The sequence below is a fragment of the Aulostomus chinensis genome, chromosome 5 (assembly GCF_037954235.1).
Source record: "Aulostomus chinensis isolate RoL2024-O1b breed Wild chromosome 5, RoL_Achi_v1.0, whole genome shotgun sequence".
Taxonomy (NCBI): Eukaryota; Metazoa; Chordata; class Actinopteri; order Syngnathiformes; family Aulostomidae; genus Aulostomus; species Aulostomus chinensis.
Genome location: NC_141324.1, coordinates 30,850,906 through 30,869,019, shown reverse-complemented (window position 1 = coordinate 30,869,019; position 18,114 = coordinate 30,850,906). Strand labels below are relative to the sequence as shown.

The 18,114-nt window shown below is 47.1% G+C and overlaps 1 protein-coding gene across 1 annotated transcript in view; it reads right to left on the bottom strand.

Moving 5' to 3' along the window:
- Window positions 1-18,114, bottom strand: part of LOC147262157 (zinc finger protein GLIS1-like) — a 38,672-nt gene that overhangs the window by 3,029 nt on the left and 17,529 nt on the right. The window contains exons 4-7 of the mRNA XM_086204596.1: window positions 13,836-13,997; window positions 10,109-10,222; window positions 7,241-7,367; window positions 4,555-4,699 (exon numbers count right to left, since the gene is read on the bottom strand). Of these exons, the coding sequence (XP_086060722.1) occupies window positions 4,555-4,699; window positions 7,241-7,367; window positions 10,109-10,222; window positions 13,836-13,997 (548 nt within the window). The remainder of the gene's footprint in view (window positions 1-4,554; window positions 4,700-7,240; window positions 7,368-10,108; window positions 10,223-13,835; window positions 13,998-18,114) is intronic.

Genomic DNA, 18,114 nt, shown 5'->3' with positions numbered 1-18,114 from the left:
GGAGCCAAGTCAACACTGAGAGACAAAGGCGGCCCAATCTCTCTCTGAGGAGACGCGCAGCTGAAAAGCCCAGGTATGGTGTTTGAACCCCCCCCCCCCCCCCCCCCCCCAAAGAGCTAACTTCAGAGGGGCTGTACAACTTTCCTGGATGATGTACTGCTTCTTATCGTTCCCCCGAGAGCCTGATGGCCTTCACTCCTGCTGGAAGAGCTTTAGTGGACTCCATAAACAAGCAAGGCCTTGTCATCGATACTGATGTCTCCTGGCCTCCACATTCGCATGACCAGCTATAAAAAGGGAAAATGTTTGGAGATTTCTTTACATATCTATTATTTATCATCCCCAGGTCTCTTTACTACCCATTTCCCATGTCAAATGCTATTATATTTAATTTAACAGTCTCTGCTTTCAGCGGAGAAACACAATAAAAGCCAAAATTAATCAGAGGGACTTTTTAAACCCGAGCTGATATAAGTTACAGATGGCCGCGGCCTCCCGAGCTAATAAAGACCAGGCTTTGTATAAGATTATGTAAACAAAGCTGGGCTTTGATATGGTAGGGCTGCTGAAACGAATGCGCAGCTTTGCAACGATGACTGCGAGCCACAAGAATTCAACACTTCTCTGGATTCCCCTCGCTGGCCCCAGCAGCATCGGAGCTGACCTTATCTATAAACAGCTTACATTCCTGCTGCACTGCAGCAACATGGCCGCCACGGCCGAGCGTGAGCCGCTGCGTCAGGGGGAGCCGGCGCTGGAGTGAGCAGCTGTCAGCACCACCTCGGGAAACGGTTCCTCTGATTCTGTTTTACTGAGCGAAGCCCTTCATCACTCCCTGACTGCAGCCAGCTGCCCTCCTCACATGTGGAATGAGAGAAGTTCTGCCTGTAGAACTGAAGATCTCATGTTTATATGCGCATTGTATTCGATGATCCGCGGCTGCTTCATAAGAACAGGCCCGGCCCGGGATGAGTAGGGTGACTGAAGGTGCCAGCTTGAGAAATCTGTTTTCACTTTTGTCAAAAAAGCGGCAGGAGTTCTTCTGTGATATGGATTTCCTGGATCACCGGGGATCAGGATGAGTGCATGTTATACAGATTTAGATTTAATGGGATCTTAGAAGCAGCAGGGAGAGCTCACTTATTGCATGTAAGAGATACGATAAATGCAAAGATGCGAGACTCGTCAAAGACTCTGGTGAAAGGAGGCTGTTTGGATCCGATGTCACCGAAGCTTCTGTAAAATAAACGTCATTACTTGTCTTTCTTTAAATGAGACTAGCGTTTGTGTGCTGCTCCAAAACGCAGTCCAGCTCTTCATTTCCTCTCCACCGCAAAACACACAAACACTGCACATCACAAATCGCCGCTGATGGATGGACGAGCCTGCGCGGCCCTGCGAGTCCCACAAGTATTAAATAATTAAAAGAAGTTATAAAGAGGGCCGTGTGAGCCAGGGTAAACACAGCCCGTCGATGAGGTCAGAGCTCAATGCCGGCTACGGCGTGAAGCGAAGATAATTTACGTTCACATGTTTAAAGTCTCACTAAATCGTCGGAGGGAAAAACAAGTGCTTGTCTGGTATTGGCTTTGGCAGGAAGGAGCGAACTGCGGGCTCCAGAGGGATTCTGTGACATCCTCAGTCTCTACAAAGAGACGTCAATGGACAGATTGTGCAGAGCTCCGTGGAAGCTCTGGCTGCGGCGCTGCACGGAGGTTGAGCGCAGAGTTACGCTCACTGAAGCATCCCTCAAGTAGAGGAGTCCTAGTGAGGTGACTGCTTTTACGATTGTGTCCATGCACACATCCATAAATGAATACATCACTTGTTACTGAGGCGTGAGGGTGGGACGGTGCGTGAGGTCGCGGCATCGGCAGACGTGCGAGCGCTGCGCGCTGCGGTGGGGAAGCAGCTGAGTGAGAAGGCGGAGCTCTCGGTTTACCAGCTGATTCACATTCCAGCCGTCACCCACGGTCGCGAGCTCTCTGTCAACGATGCAGAGTGCAAACCAGTTCAGCAAAGGTCCGCTATCTGCTCAAGTAAACCAGGCTGGAACCAGTGACCCTACCAGGTGGCTCCTCTACCTTTGGAGTCGCGTCAGGAAATGACGAAGCAATGAGCTCGCGGCTGCAAGCAGCAGAGGTGAGGAGAGAACCAGGGTTCCTCCCGCAACCGGAGCCAGAGCCTGCTGGAGGGATCTGGTGTCGTTCCCGTGGCCCGGGAAAGCCTGAGTCCCCCAGGAGGAGCGGGACATCTGGGTTCTGCTTCTGCTGCCACCAGAAAGTGGAGGAATCGATCCATCCTAACCCAAACCAGAACAGGCAACCATCATTGTCCCCAGTTCCAGGCTTCTTTTTCAGTTCTGCACTTTCATTACTGACGTTTGATCATCGTCTCTCACAACCAAACGCAGAGGAGCCTATTTCTAATCACCACACTTCTGATCTGTAGTTGAAGCTCAAATTAAACTGAAGCACATTGAAAACACTTGCTCAGAATACTGGGCACTTTTTGGTGGAAAAAGGAGCGCTCTAAATGAATATTTAAGGTAATTTCTTAAACCCAAACATTGCTCTTGCCCTTACGAGTCTCTTAATTGGACTGCTTTGGTTGCTGCTGTTGAGCCAATAAAATATAGTTTATGGGTGAAACTTCAAGGTTGGAGGACTTGCAGTATCTGCAGCCTGGAGGCTTTCAGCTGTATCTCTTTAGTCTCACTTCTACTTTTAAACCATCTTAGACGAAATGTGACTCAGTTTACTGCACTCATGAGTTCTGTGGCCTCCAACTACACAATCAGTGCAGCCACAAAGCCATAACTCCATCTCTGGTGATAATGTCTCTGGTTCATTCAGGAATGTACAGGCTCACATCGCTACATCCTCGTTTCTGCTCGATCCAGACGTGAGAGGTGAAGGAAAGGGACCGAGTGACAAACAGAACCTCACGGTTCCGACCTCATGATTCCGTGCATTACGAGTTGAAACGGAGCCACGAGATTTGACAAATTATTGCAATTTTGCAAAGATTTTAAGTCCCACAGAGACACGTGACTGTCAAATAGAGCGAGGAGAAAACTGTGGTCAGCCTTCCCTATTTTTATCTTTCATAGAGTCGAAGCAAAACTGCCAAAACCAGATCCCGTTCAGTTCAGTTGTCCTGTCCTGGCAGCGGCCGACGAGTCCGAACCTCGCCAGACACCACGAGGCCACGTGGGAAAATCCATTCTGCTTTGAGAGCAGGGTAAACTGAGCCCCATGTTTGCCTCCAGGTACGTCATTAAGTATCATTAAAATACTTTGCATGCCAAGAGGTAAAAAACAAAGTACTTTTAACATAAATGGTGGAAGTAACAAATTTCAACTACTCATGTTACTGTAATTAAGTATTTTTTGGGATGCATTTTACAGGACGCCCAGGTAGAGCAGCGGCCCGTTATGTTGCCCACCAGCACAGGGGGCCGCTGGTTCGGTTGCCTCCAGCTTGGTTGGCGTTGTGGCCGCACTAGCGCCTCCTCTGGTCGGAACGCCTGCTGCTGGGGGAGCAGAGCCTGCATGTGACGGTGGAAGCTTGTGGTGATCCGCCGCGCAACAACCAGGACAGCTCGTGAACCAGCGATGAAAAATTGTGGGGGGGGGGGCACAGTTCATCCTGACATCGCCAGACCAAATCACACGTGCCAGAGGAAACAAGTCATGAGCGAGCAGATTCTTCTGGCTTCAGGCTACCTACAAGCTGGCTTCCAGCCAAACCTTTCATCTGCTCTTTGGTAGCCAATAAAGCGACCAACCAGAGAAAACCATGGAAAACAGTTGGAGGAGAAGCTCGCTGCAGCAAGCTGAGGTTCGGAGAGGCGACCACAGACCAGAACCATGCAGGGGGGAACGAAGGATCCAGAAAAACCCAACGGAGCGAGAGGACAACAGCGCTGAGAAGAGGGAAATGACGATGGAGGGTGAGTGACCACAGCTGCTGCTCCACGAAGGCTAAACAGAAACTCCATGCTAACTTGTATTTTTTTGTCTGAATTTGTTCCATGAATACAATTTATATTATTTCTAGCTAATTTGTTAAAAGTAGACGTTTTCTCAAAGCATAACGTTTTAATCTCATCATGAAGTCGCTTTTCACGCCTGCAGTTCATTTGCTCTGTTTGTACTGAAAATTCCCACTGAACTAAAAGGCATCGCTGTTCCCCTCCTGCCTGGAGCAGGACCAGCTACCTGCTCTGGGCCAGTGCGGGCTTCTACTACTTTTTGTTGCATATCTGTCAGTTCCACTACTCAACCTGCTGTGGTTTACACGCTGCTGCATCCAAAATACAAAGTTTAGACCTCAGTGTGACAGAATTCCCATCAAGTTGTGATTCCTACCACAAACAACAGCAGCTGCAGGCAGACCACCAGGTCGGTTTATGTGGTCCACTGTGTGCTTGCCGGTTGCAAACAGGAGTTTGATGAAACCAGAGTGAACAAAGCAGGTGTGAATGCGTCCTGTTGTTCTCACAAACACTTGTGAATGAAAGCGTTCTGCGCCCTGGGGGCCGGCACTCACCCGTCTCTCATGCTCCCCGCGCTCGTTAATGAAGATATGGGACTGTTGGCGTTGAAGTTTCCCTTCAGGCTTTGATACGTGGAGCAGGCGTCGGCCGATGGAAACTCTGAACTGTTGTGGGCGCTGCTGCTGTTGGAGTACACACCTGAAAGAGACACTTGCAAGAGTTGGTCCTCTGAGAATGTTTGGAGTGGCTTCAGAGGTGCTTCTGAAACGGCTCCTGCTTTCCTGTTTTCACACATCAGCAGAAACAATCCCACTGAAACGTTTTACGGTATGAAAATATTCAGCTGAAACGCAGGAGGAAAATAATGCAAGAAGGTGTGTCCTTACTTCTCGTCTCCTAGGAACTGGTCTGGATTTAGAATTCCTAGGTCACCCAAATACAGCATGGAAGGCATACGACTAAATAACGGATGAAAAATACCCTCCCCACTACAATATTGCTAAAAATATATATATATTTAGGAGGCAATAAAGAGAGGTGTTACTGATCCCCAGATGGCTGCAAGTGTTCAGGACTGACCTGCACTCACGACCTGGAAGCTACTAAACCCAGATGTGCTGTGGTCAGACGTGTGTCTGGAGGAGCCTCACACACCCATGGCGCTCTTCCAGTGGACAGATTTTGATGCGGGTAGTTAGACTGGAAAAGTATGGTAACTATCCTCTGATAACTGCAGTACTTTATTAGTATTCTTTTGATCAATTGACAAATGAAACTTTTTGAACTTCCATAAAGCTGCAGGAGTGGTCGGACCAGCTTTGATGTGTCTGCAATTTCACAACCAGCTCATCACTGCCATTGGATTATTTACAATACTTTCACAAATGTAGTCTTAAAATAATAATCTGTTCTTCAAATATTAAAGTTGCACTGATTTTTTCCAGAAGGTGGCCCGGTGCAGCAGTGGTCCTCCCTGTGGCCCCCAGCAAGAAGGTTGTGGGTGGAGCAGTGGTCCTCCCTGTGGCCCCCCATCAAGAAGGTTGTGGGTGGAGCCCCGGCTGCAGCACAGGGTCTTTCTGGGTGAGTCTCCATGTTCTCCCTGTTCCTGCTGGGTTCTCTCTGGTACTCCAGCTTCCTCCACAGTCCAAAGACATCAAGAGGGACCAGGTTAATCCAGACTCTAAATTGACCGTAGGCGTGGCTGGGAGAGCCAATGGTTGTCTGTCTCTATGTGTTGGCCCTGCCATGGACTGGTGACCTGTCCAGGGTGAACCCCGCCTCTCGCCCGTAGATGCTGGGATAGGCTCCGCCCCCCACCCTTAATAGGAATAAGCGGAAGACAATGGATGGATGGATGATTTTTTTCCACCGTGAAACCGTTTCACCAGTCGGAGTCCAAACCAGCCTCCTCAGTAACAGAGCGAGAGACCAGGCAGGTTTTTGATGATGTTCATTTAGAACTGTGTCTCTCACACACACACACACACACACACACACACACACACACACACACACACACACACACACGTGCGTGCGTGCTACAGGACACCTCTCAACACTGAGTATGAGAGTTTGAGGGTCAGTAATGATGATGATGATGGTGCACACACGTGTGAGTGTGTGTGTGTGTGTGTGTGTGTGTGTGTGTGTGTGTGTGTGTGTGTGTAAAACAGCCAGGAGGGAGCTCCGTGATAAGGAGAGCGTCCTCGTGGGATCTTTGCAGAATCAAACACTGACATGCTTGTTTCACCTTGAATAAACAGAACTTGAAGTGTGCCGTTTGAGGCTTTTCCCTCAGCCTTCTGGGTAAAACTGCAAATAGTCTGAAGTAATAGACACGGACAGCTCTCCTGGACACTCTCCCCTCTCCTCTGGTGCCAGCTGGGCCTCAGAGTACCTGACAGTTTCTTGATCCCGGTTCAGCCATTGAGAGGGAGAGAAAAAGAGCTTGGCTGGAAAACGGGTTTGGAGGGGATGAAGGATGGGGCGGGGGGGAGGGCCAACTCGCCCACAGTCAGTGCCCAGTCATTGGACAAGGTAAACACTGGCATGATGAGCTATCATTGAAGGAATGAGAGACAGAGGAGAAGAAAACGGAGTGAGGAGGTGATGGGAGTGAGTGAGGGAGACGGTTTAACAGCTCAGGTGTTGGAGCAATCACATCTCTGTGTCTCACTTCTGGAGACTAAACAGATGTGTGCTGCTTCTGCTGCCGCACACCAGCATGAACATGAATGATGTTTGGGAAAGCACAAACAACATTAGAGAAACGTGCATTCTTCACTTGATCCAACCTCTGAGTGCAGATGCACAGATGAACCCATTCATGACAACGGCACGAATGAGAAACCGCAACGTGAACAGGATTTTCTGATGGTCGTAACCCAAATAAGGTCGTAATTATCAGATAGGAAAGAACTGAATTAAGACACGCGGCGTATTTTGGTCCCATCATCAAAGTGGTAAGACCACATTATGATTGCAATATGAAGTCAGTCCAAGCGCCTGATGACGCAGCTTTAGCTTCCAGCCGGTGTTGTAAACTTGTCAGGAGGTAAAGAAGCAAGAAAACTCTCAAATCCTGCCGGACGGCTGTCACAAGAAACAAAGACAAAATGCAAAAGCTCAGGTATAACTGTTACGCAACACTTGTAAATGGTTGTTCTCCACTGAATGTGAGGCGAAGCTACCATCAGTTGGTCAGCCTGGTTCACTGGCTCTGCTCGCCCATCTACGTACCTGTGTAGTCATTTAGGACGGGTAACGGCGAGCAGCTCCCCTGCTGGGAGGCAGCAGAGCTGTGAAGATGCTGCCTCGCCAGGCAGTTGCTCAACATGTCTGATTCCAGTATCGAGTTCACTTGAATCTGCCAGAAAGACAAAACGCAGATGTTGACATAGATACAGTTCATATAGTACAACGTGGATCGGGTTTCCAAGTTCCTGCCTCCTCGTAGATGCAAGCTGAAGCTGAGTTGTAAGGCTGTTACGCAATGAGACGTTGAAACTTTGAAAGGATTTTTACAAATTTATGCAGTAGATTAAATGAAAGCGCAACTTTTCTCCTCTTCATGAAAGAAGCCTGGTTCTCGTTACTTCCAGCTTTGAGAGTCAGAAAGTCCAGACATTTTGTGAGGAAATTATATTCCAAATTGTTATAACAAAGATAATGCAAGAAAATTCCATTAATGATCCGGCATTAACAGAGCCTCCCCCGGGACTTTCCTAAACAACTCATCGACAGCCCCGGGATTCCAAAGAAATCTGCGAAGGACACCCAGCAACAACCAGAGAGGTCATCGGAGAACAAATGTTTATGAGGATGCAGACTTCAAGAGCTGTGACAGCTCCAAGAAATGCAGAACCCTCCACAGTTTATGAAGTACATGTTTGATATTTCAAAGTCCTGCTGAGCCCCACGGGGTTTACTGCAGCGCAGGGCGTGTTAGCCATGTCACAGCTTACAAGCACACGTGGTTCTGTTTAAAGCGGAGCAGGCCTGGGAATACACACGGAACCTCCGAGTCACTCGCGGTCCACAGAAAACAAACAAGGCCCCGATAGCACTGAACAATAGGCTCCCTATCCTGAGTGAGCCTTTGTTCGGTTGGGTTTCATCCGACTGAATCACAAACATGGTTCTCCTGCTGCTGCAGCTGGAGCAGCGACGGAACACAGGAGGGAAACACCTGGTTACAGGTGCCATCCAGCTCACCCTACACATCCAGCTCACCCTGCACATCCAGCTCACCCTGCACATCCAGCTCACCCTGCACATCCAGCTCACCCTGCACATCCAGCTGAGGTCACCCTCTCACCATAAACCCACCAGCTTGTCACGCAGCGGCAACCGGAACAAATCCTACTCTTCAACAGGTCCCCACCGCGTTTGTGGAGAGTTCTGAGTTCCCACCTGCCCAAACGCTCCAGGGTTGGATTCAACCCCACTAAACAAGGAGGTGTGACAGCACAAGTGACTCCCCACCCAAGTAGGAAGTCCAACTCCCACATCGCGCTGGGGTCTCAGTGAGATGTGCGTCTGGCACAGGTCCTCCTTGAGTCCCAGTGGTCATTTGTGAAAGATTTGTAGGGTTTCCCTCAAGGCCTCCTGAGATATTGTGTTTATTGCAGGGTGACAGTGACCGTTGACCACCATAATATTTCCAGTTCATCTCTGAGTCCCGGAGGATGTTGGAGGCTGAGATGAAGCGACGCCTTCCCTAAGATAACGTGTGAACAAGGTCATGGCTGACGGGCAGACAGCCTGATAACCTTCCTCTGTGCTGTCCTCGTTCGCTGTGAGTTGCTGACATTTGGAGGCGGCGGCTGTGGAGACGTCTGACTTCTCTCATCAACAATGGAACTGGACGGGTTTACAACGCGGTGAAGAACAACAACGTCTCTTTCTCATGGCCCCGTTGCTCAAGAATCCACAGATCTTGTTGGAAGCAGTTTCACGTTGACGGTTGGGGGTGTTGTTTGGTCAAAAGAAAATAGTTCCTACACAAAACCGCTTCCAACAAGGACTGTGGATTATCTTGAGCAACCGAGCCATGATTTCTGGAAGGACATGTTGCTGTTAAGTGTTTCATATGTATTCTTTGGCACCTTTCGGACCACAAGACAAATGCCATCCAGTTCCATTGTATTTCAGAGAAGGTAAATATTTCTTCAGCCAATATCTCCATAATTCAGCAGCCTGCTATACATAAATGGAAAAACAGCACTAGAGGAAGAGGGAGATGCTGTTTTTTTAGTTGGAGTGAGGATTTAAGGATAAAAGTGGACTTGCTGAAGTTTGCTGCCGCTTTTATCAGGCAGGAAACCTTTTTATCCTCGTTAATCCTGGTTCTCGCTCCATACGCCCACAATCTTGTTCATCTTTCAAGTCTGTCTCGTAGATTTACTGATTATTTCTCTTAGACTGAGAGGTACTTTATTGATCCCGAGGGAAATTCAAGACCTCAAAGTTAACAAGAAATACGATTTCATCCTTCATTTACGCCTCAGTGCTGCTACTGTGATTTGATTACTACTCAATCAGCTGCACTTTCCGTTCAATTGCATTTCAAATATTTGCAGGATGACAGCAAGCGCTTTCCATCAATATCTATGAAAACGACGCAGCTTGACAAGTCCTTCCAAATCAAAAATGAAAGTTAATACTCCCAAACAACATCAGACTTCAGAGCAGATTGGAAGGGAAATGTTCTGGATTCCAGGCCAACCACCAGGATGCCATGACGCTCTGCTCATAATTAGAATTATAATTTGGGTGTCCTGATGGACCCGTGGTTTCAGAGACTGATCATGCAATTGCATCGCCCGTGATTGAAGTCTGGCCGGGAGTCTTAACTCTCCCTCTCCTGTCTAATAAAAGCTTAAAAAAAGAAAGTCACACTGACTGTTTTTATAAAAGGAAATAGAATAAATAAAAGCATTTTTCTCCTTTTGCTACGTGCGTGTGAACAGGACTGCTTCCACAACATCTGAAACGTCACAATCTACACACAGGACGGTTTCATTAAAGCTGTTTAATTCTCATGTGCAGTCAAATTCTGCTCTCAGCTAAACATCCATCATGTAGAGGCGTAACTGCTGCCTGTACCTTGACCTCTCTGTCCTGGACGCCTTTGGCTGAATGAGCTTTGACGTGCTTCCGTAGCGAGCTGGGGTCGGTGTAGCGCTTGGTGCATCCCGGGATCTGACAGGCGTACGGCTTCTGTGAAAGACCCACAACCGGAGACAAGGTGAGAGGAGGAGAGAGACACGTAAGAGCATGTGGTGTTCACGCTCCATTTTAGCTGCTGAAAAAAAAGAAAAAAGAAAGAAGAAGCTTACAAAAGGAAAATAAAAAAGTCAACAAAACACAGAACAGAGCAAGAACTGCCGGAACTTCTGCTACTTTGAGGCAGGATTTTAACAAAAACACAGCGGAAAGCGACATTTACACAACAGCGGCGCACAACGGGCCTCAGCAGATCTCCCAGCAGCGGTGAGGCTGCGGGCTGGCAGGGGTGTTTCTGTATACAACACACTACGATGTACATCGGGTACGTGTTGGCATGGCAACGGTGAGAGGAGGAACACAAGGATCAACATCTTCCTCAACTGTGAACGGACAGTATTTACCTTTCATCTGCAGGCTTTGGGAGGGAGAGAGAGAGAGAGAGAGAGAGAGAGAGAGAGAGAGGGAGAGAGAGAGAAGCTTATATTTAAAACTTAGCATTGACAAGATTAACTGTAAAGCAGCCGTGGAATAAATTCGAGATAATAGAGAAACTCCTTTTACAGCAAGAAATGAACCTAATTACTGACGTGAGTTGGGTTTTTTTTGGAAGATAAATGATTGACATCAAGAAAGATTCTTTAAAACTTGGAAATTTTGCATGAAAATATGTTCCTGTTGAAAAAAGAAGCGTCTCTGTTTCTGGACGTGCTGTCGATGCCTGAATTCATCTCAATCCTAACTGACTGCTTTTTCTTTTTGACACTCGTGTTCAAGAAGGTGGTTTGTGAATTCTTCAAACCCTCACATGAACTGAAACTATTAACTTTTTCAGAATGAAGCAGATTTCATTTAGTGGAAGATTTCAACATGGGAAACCACTCCAGTAAAGAACTGGCATGAGGGCCCCTGCAGCCGCTTCGAAGAACTCTTATTCTTTCCACAAAAAGTGCAACTTGCGCGCAGCTTCCTGTGTCTGAGTGCTGCCTTCCAGGAATTTCAACGTGTAAAAAGATGATTTCAAATCCCAGTGTCGGTTGCACAAACATGTCAAGGTGCAATTACGCTTAGCAAAACACGGACACTGAAACAGATCAATCCACAGCGGAGCTTTCTTCATGTAGTCATGATTTTAAACCAAAACCAGTGAGAGTTGCAGCCGCAGCAGCGAACAGGAAACACCTTGAGGTCTGAGTCACTGATTAACACGCGCTGACATGTTTCCATAAGTTCATTATTGACTGTTAAAGTTCTGCTTATTATTTTGCCGTCTGAAATGAAGACTGCGAAACAAATGGAATACCTAGAAGCAGAACCCGGTGTGATGTGGTTTGTTCTGTTTCAACAGCATTCTCCAGGTCATGCGAGCCGCTGTGACATTTCTACGTGGGACCCAACTAATTTAACACAAATCTCCCTTGACACGTTGTTACTTACATAATTAGCAAGACGGTTTGAGCTATTTAGTTAACCTTGTAAAACTGTACTGACATCAGTCCTTTCTTGGCTGGGTTTGGCGCTGCGTTCAGTGATTATTTACATTCAGACCATCCTCTGCTGGGTCTGTGACGGCGCCAGATGTGTCTGAGTCTTGATTTGTGAGGCAACATACGAAGCCGTTATTAGCCAGCGTGAAACCACAAAAAGGAGAAAATAACTTTCTGCTCTTGTTGTAAAAACACTGCAGCCTCATCAGTGTAATCGGAGATCTGATTTGCTGGATTACTGTTAAATCCTCATCGCTTGTCAGCAGGAGTAAAAATAACTGTGGCTTCCAGAATAAATTCACTGGAGGTATGCAGTTTCACAATCCTAAAGAATGTTCAGACTGTATATCATGCGGCTGTGTGGACAGGGAGGGAGAGAGATTTTACGTTCATTATTTCCCTTTATTTCCCAGCAAATATGTCAGAAAGATCCTTCATGCATTTACTTATAACTCTTCAGCCGTTGTCTCACACCAGACACTTTGCTTATCGGCTGCCTGTTCATTGGAAAATGTCTTTTAAATGTCTTCCACTAAAAGCGTTTTTAGAGGGACACATTCTAAAGGGTAGTGGTGAACTTGCCTTTGGGGAGTTTGCAATTTGTTCAAATGAGCTAAATGATGAATATTGTGGCAGCACAGCTCGTCATTAACGTCTCCATCAATCGTGCGTTTGGGTGTGGAACAGCAATGCTCCTCATCAGAGAGCCGCTCAGGAAAAGAACAGCTTTGCTGCAGAAGAAACAACTTGTTTCTCACTCGTCTGTCTGAAAACATCTGAAAAGCTCCAAGCTTCTCTCTTTTCCTCCTGGAGACTCAAAGATCTTGAGTTTACAACTACAGTTTGAATTTTCTGGTTCAGTGCACCACAATATTTGCTGCATCCAGGCCATGCATGCTGCACACATGCAAAGGTCCCAAAGGCCAAAGACGCCTCCTCTGGCCTTTAACGTAAATCAATGAAGAAATAAATCAACCTCAATATGAAAAACTACGACAGAATCAAATGGAAAGTTCCTGACACAAAGATAAACGTGCCAACGTCCCTGAATGAGGAGACGCATAGGTGCTGTGTGTGTGTGTGTGTGTGTGTGTGTGTGTGTGTGTGTGTGTGCGCACGCTCCCTGAGGTGGAACAGATGCGACGTCGTTCGAATGTTCTACAACACCTGCCTCACCCGCAGAGCCATCAGGATGTGGGTGACCCCACCCTCCCATCCCACTGCCTCGTCAGCCTGCTGCCATCAGGGAGGAGACAGCGAAGTCTAGGGGCAAAAACCAGGAAGCTCAAGGACCGCTTTTTTCACCAGGCAGTCCGGAGGCTGCACCCCCTCCCTCCTCTGCACCCCCCTCCCCCCCCCACACACACACGTAGTGTCTGCCCCCCCCCAGACTCTGCACTCTGCCCTCATGGACTCTCCCACCCCCCTGCACCCACCCCTTCACACGGACACTCTCCCATTGCACTATTGCACCGTACGGCACCCCCTCAGGAATTCCATCACTGCCTTAGATGTCAAATGTTGAAAGTTTACTTCAAACCTGTTTTTTTTCTTTGTCCTGTTCCTGCCTGTTTGCGTCCTGCTGATCTTAGCACTGAGTCCTTTGCATCATCGTTGGGTTGTGCTTCTGATTCATGCATTTAAAGGAATGTGCCAATTCTGTTTGATAAACTCAGTTGTCCACATTTTTCTGGGCCAGACAGGCAGATGGAGTCCCCTTTCTCCCCTGCGGAGGAGATCAAGCTCTGAACCCCCACTGGACAGCCGACTGCTAGTTAGCTTGGCTGCAATGAACGCTAGCAGCAGGAAAAAGGAGCACGACGGTCCTCACCTGCGTCAGTGCAACCAGAGTTTTCACCAAGTTTGCGGTGAAAAAACTGTTGAAAAGCACAGACCTCGTCCTACCAGTACAGGACAGCCCGTTTTAGAGAGACGTGCACTGGATGACTTTTGCATCAGTTTGCTTCCTCACCCCGCTGCTATCGGCTTAACTAGAACTAAAAATGTTGGACAATCAGCATATTTCCCAAAAATACATACAAAAAGTATGTAAGTTCCTCATGTGTTTAATACCTAAGTGTCCCATGTTGTGTTCGGCGGTGTGGTTGAGCTGTACTGACCGTGTCCAGGTGCGTGCGCTGGTGTTTGGCTCGGTCGCTGGAGTTGCTGAAGGCCTTCAGGCAGCCAGGATGCTGGCAGATGTACGGTTTCTCTCCCGTGTGACTCCTCAGGTGGATCTTCAGGTTTTCCAGGCGGGAAAATGCTTTGGAGCAGCCCTCAAACTGACATAGAGGACATACGGCGTCTCAGAAACATGCTTAGAAATATTTCCCTGGGCGAACTTTGCTGTTTGAAGTCGTTGTAATTGTAACGTGTTGGCTCAGGACTTACAGCAGCTGTTGGGAATGTTTTTATGTAGCAGGGATGAGCGTGAGCCCAGCAAACGTGTAACTCATTACTGGTTCTAACGTTCCTGTGATATTGACAGCTCGTTAGTTTTTTAGAGTCTGTTTGGAGGACCCGTTGATTTCTTTTAACGGCCATCCTGGAGGCTGTAAACTGAACCGTGCTGGGTTATATAACATCTTTTGCCATTATCATGTGGTGTAAACCCTTCAGGAATAATAATGGGTCTCAGAGTGCAGTGGTGCCCTTGTTGTGTTGTGTCTGAAAGCCTCATTAGTCCATGTTTCCAGTTTGCACGACAAAATAACACAGCTTTGACTCGGGGAGATATGGAGAGTGTTTCTACCTACAGTAAACTCATGTTCATTCCAGGGTTTATTAGACCTCACTAATGAGTCAGTAAATGTCAGTCACCTCATTTAGTTTAATACGGCTGTGCATAAAAACACGACATCATGGTGATGGATTTAGTCAGGGCTCCAAATCACTTAAGAATTATAATGCCTGGTAGAAACGAGCACCTCAGCAAGCGGACGATCGATGAAGGAGCCAGCCAGAGGTTTCCAGAGGTGAGCTGTGAGGACAAGCGTGTCAGCCTGAGCGTAAAAGGCCTGGAATATTTGACCCGCAGATCCCACAGATAAAACCACTGAACATGAACTGAGGCAGACTCACATGCCTCACATCAAGCTGCAGCAAAGCTGGGAAATCCAATCTCTACTTTGGCTCCAAATTGTTCCAGATCATCTTCTTTATTTTCACAACCTCACATCAAACCGGGTGTCTCATGTCACATCCTGCTGAGGTAATTAAGTTTGCCTCCATTTTGCAAACGATGAAACTTGAATACACTCCAGGAAACTCCACCATCGTCACCCTGCCTGGGTGCTTGAGGGTTAACGTCAGGTTTAGTCCTTCGTACCTTGGCATTTTTCCTGTTCCTCATAAGAAGGTTTCTCCCGTCGCATGAATGTTACGGATCTCGATGAGGACAGACGACACATTTCTAGTCGTCTACACGGTGGAGCCCTTCAGCTGCGTCAGACTCTCACTCCAACAGCAGGTGCGCTGCGGGTTCACACTACACCCACAAGGATAGAGCGTATTGACTGAGGCCTATTTCAGCTTGTGAAGTAACACACATGCAGTGTTCAGGAGAATTTACTGCAGCAGGAGGAACTCCAACTACTGCCTCGTCACTGCAGAAACTGGATGACTTTTGGGGAACCCAATAAAACGATTTCAGTGACTTTTTTGATGAGCTCGACCTGATGGGCGTTTGCTCTCAGCAGACGACAAATAACAGTAGGAGAGGTTTACAGAACTTTAACACATTGATGTGAAATTTTATTATAATTAGTGACTTAACTGAAGAGTTCCTGGCAACTAGAAATGCTGCATTATGCTTGTGGGCCCCTGCCAAGTGACCATGACCTTTGAACCTGGTCAGGTGATCTGAGTCCTGGTGGCCATTTGTGCCCTCAGGGTGTACCTGAGATATCACCTGAACAAGGATAGGACCTAAATACGGACAGACATCTGGCAAAGACTCATAATCATGTGTTCTGAGCGGTGACCGAAATCCAATCAGTTCATCTTTGAATCCCAGTTCATGCCAAATGTGAAGGAATTCCCTCAAGGCACGGCTGACAAGCATGTTTTTTTAAGTCCTAGTGGCCTCAGTCTGCCGAAATCGAATCTTTGAGTCCGTGTCAACATTTGAACCAAATCGGAAGAATTTCCCTCGAGGCGCCACCATGATGAGGATCTCTGACGACCTCTGCCACTGCTTTCGCCAGAACAGAGGCATAGAAAACGCCAATCCTGACAAAGAAACATGTCTCAATGATGTGTTTTTGATAGATTTTTGGGCAACACTGGAGCTCCGTGACACTCAGGAATCTTACACAATACTTGCACAACAATTCTTGCTCAATACTCGCTAGCGGGGTCGACCATTTGTTGGTTTTGGTCTTTATAAGATTTGTTGAAAAATACAGAGGAAGCATAAACATTTCGCTCTATCCACATTTGTAACTGACTCTTTCGCCATGAACTCACCCAGTGACAGCCGCGCAGGACGCCAGCTGTCTAATCTGGGACTTGATTTTACAAGATGGTAAATGCGGCTGAATTCATGAACAAACACTGACTACATTCATGTGAGAAATTGATTTTCCACTGCTGCACCAGGAATGACTTAATTTACATGTTTTTGCCTGAGAGCTTCATTAAAAACTAGATGACAGCGTGCACATCGTATGACGTTATTGTGGCTTGAGTTAATTTTATTAATCTGTTTGCAGGGAACTCCCCAATGTAACATATTTACAAGCTGGCAGCAGTCGTGGTCATGTTGATGAGCTAATTTTTGCTCAAGAAGGAAGTGTGAGTACAAATAACTGAATGAATTATTAATCTGAGGTTGACAACAGTGGTGAGGTCACTTGGGAAACACGCAGAGGGAGCTGGCAGCAACGGGAGCGTCATCATGGGACGAACACGTTCAAGCTGCAGAAACTGGCTCATAACAAGTGAAGGAAGATGACGTCACCCTGGAGCTCAAAGGCCAGCGTTGGGATGCTTGACGCTGAAACCCCACAGTCTCCCTTCATATGTACTGCGGTGGTCTAATGTTTCCATTCTTCGGTTCTAAAACTGAACATATTAGAACAATAAGAGAAAACTGAGACGAGTAACTAAAAAGATTTTGGTGTCGAAGGGAAACGGTCGATGTGACTGTCACCTCACATTAACGTCATATTCCTGCAACACCTTGAAGGGATTTCTTCAAACACAGCACAAACGCCCACTGGTGCTCAAGGATGAACTGCTTGTAGGTCAAAGGTCAAGGGAGCTGTGACAGGGGCGTAGTGCAAAGGCCCACATACAGCCGCAACGCCAGTCTGAGCGTCTCTTTACAACCAACTTAACTCGAACTCAAGTCTTTTTTTTCCATGCAGTAAGGGTTGCCACAGGCAACACACACACACACACACACACACACACACACACACACACACACACACACACACACACACACACTTGCCTTCATCCCCTATAGTGCAGACCTGTGACAGTCATACACAGCAAAGGCATTAAACCACAATGCAGTGCTTTTAGTTTTTTTAAAAATAGAAATCAACAAATTTAGAGCGTGAAATAAATGATATAGAAATGAAAAAATTGTTATCAAAACGTCCTGCATTTCTCATGGCCCCTTTTCAGCATCAGAAAGTGTAATCAGCAGATAAAGGTGTTTCTTAACAGGCAGAAAAATGTCCTCCCTGAGCGTTGAGACCAGCACCAGAGCACCGGCCGACATGCTGGCAGGGCTTCATACCTGCTCCAGCAGCTCCGGCGGCGCTCTGGGCAGCTGTGCGCTCTGTTCCGGGGGATGTTAAGCAGGATTCGCCTGCTGTTTATACTGCCAGGATTTTTCACAGATATTATCAGCTGCTGTGCATGTCCTATTTTGATTGTTTTAACTCCAGAATCATGGAAACACATTGATTTGATTTATCTTTATAACTGTGTAATGGAAAAAAACAACCCACAGCCTTGCTCTGCTGCCTCACATTGCTTCTGATACAATGAGGTATTCATTTAAGTCCTTTTCAAACAGAGTTCTTGCAGAGTTCTGTGTCGTTTCTGTCATTTATGTGCCCGGAGGACCACGTTGTTGTGTGTGGAGGGAGAAAAAAATAGCCTTGTGGTCAGCGTAGCAGAGCCAATTGATTACAATGGAAGCGATTTGCTGCGACAGCCGTGTCACACCACGTGCCAAGTGCATTTCAGCCGTTATGCTACTTAAAGTAAATTAATAGCATTTGTCGGGATGACCACAAGGTGATGAGCGAGTCCTTGTTTGCTCCACTCATTGAACAGGGACTCGTTTCGAACAATGGCCAATTGGAATCCTGTGTTTGGATGTGAAATAAATAAAAATGTAGGCTTCATCTTGCCCACAAATGTGTTTTGATTTTCCATTTT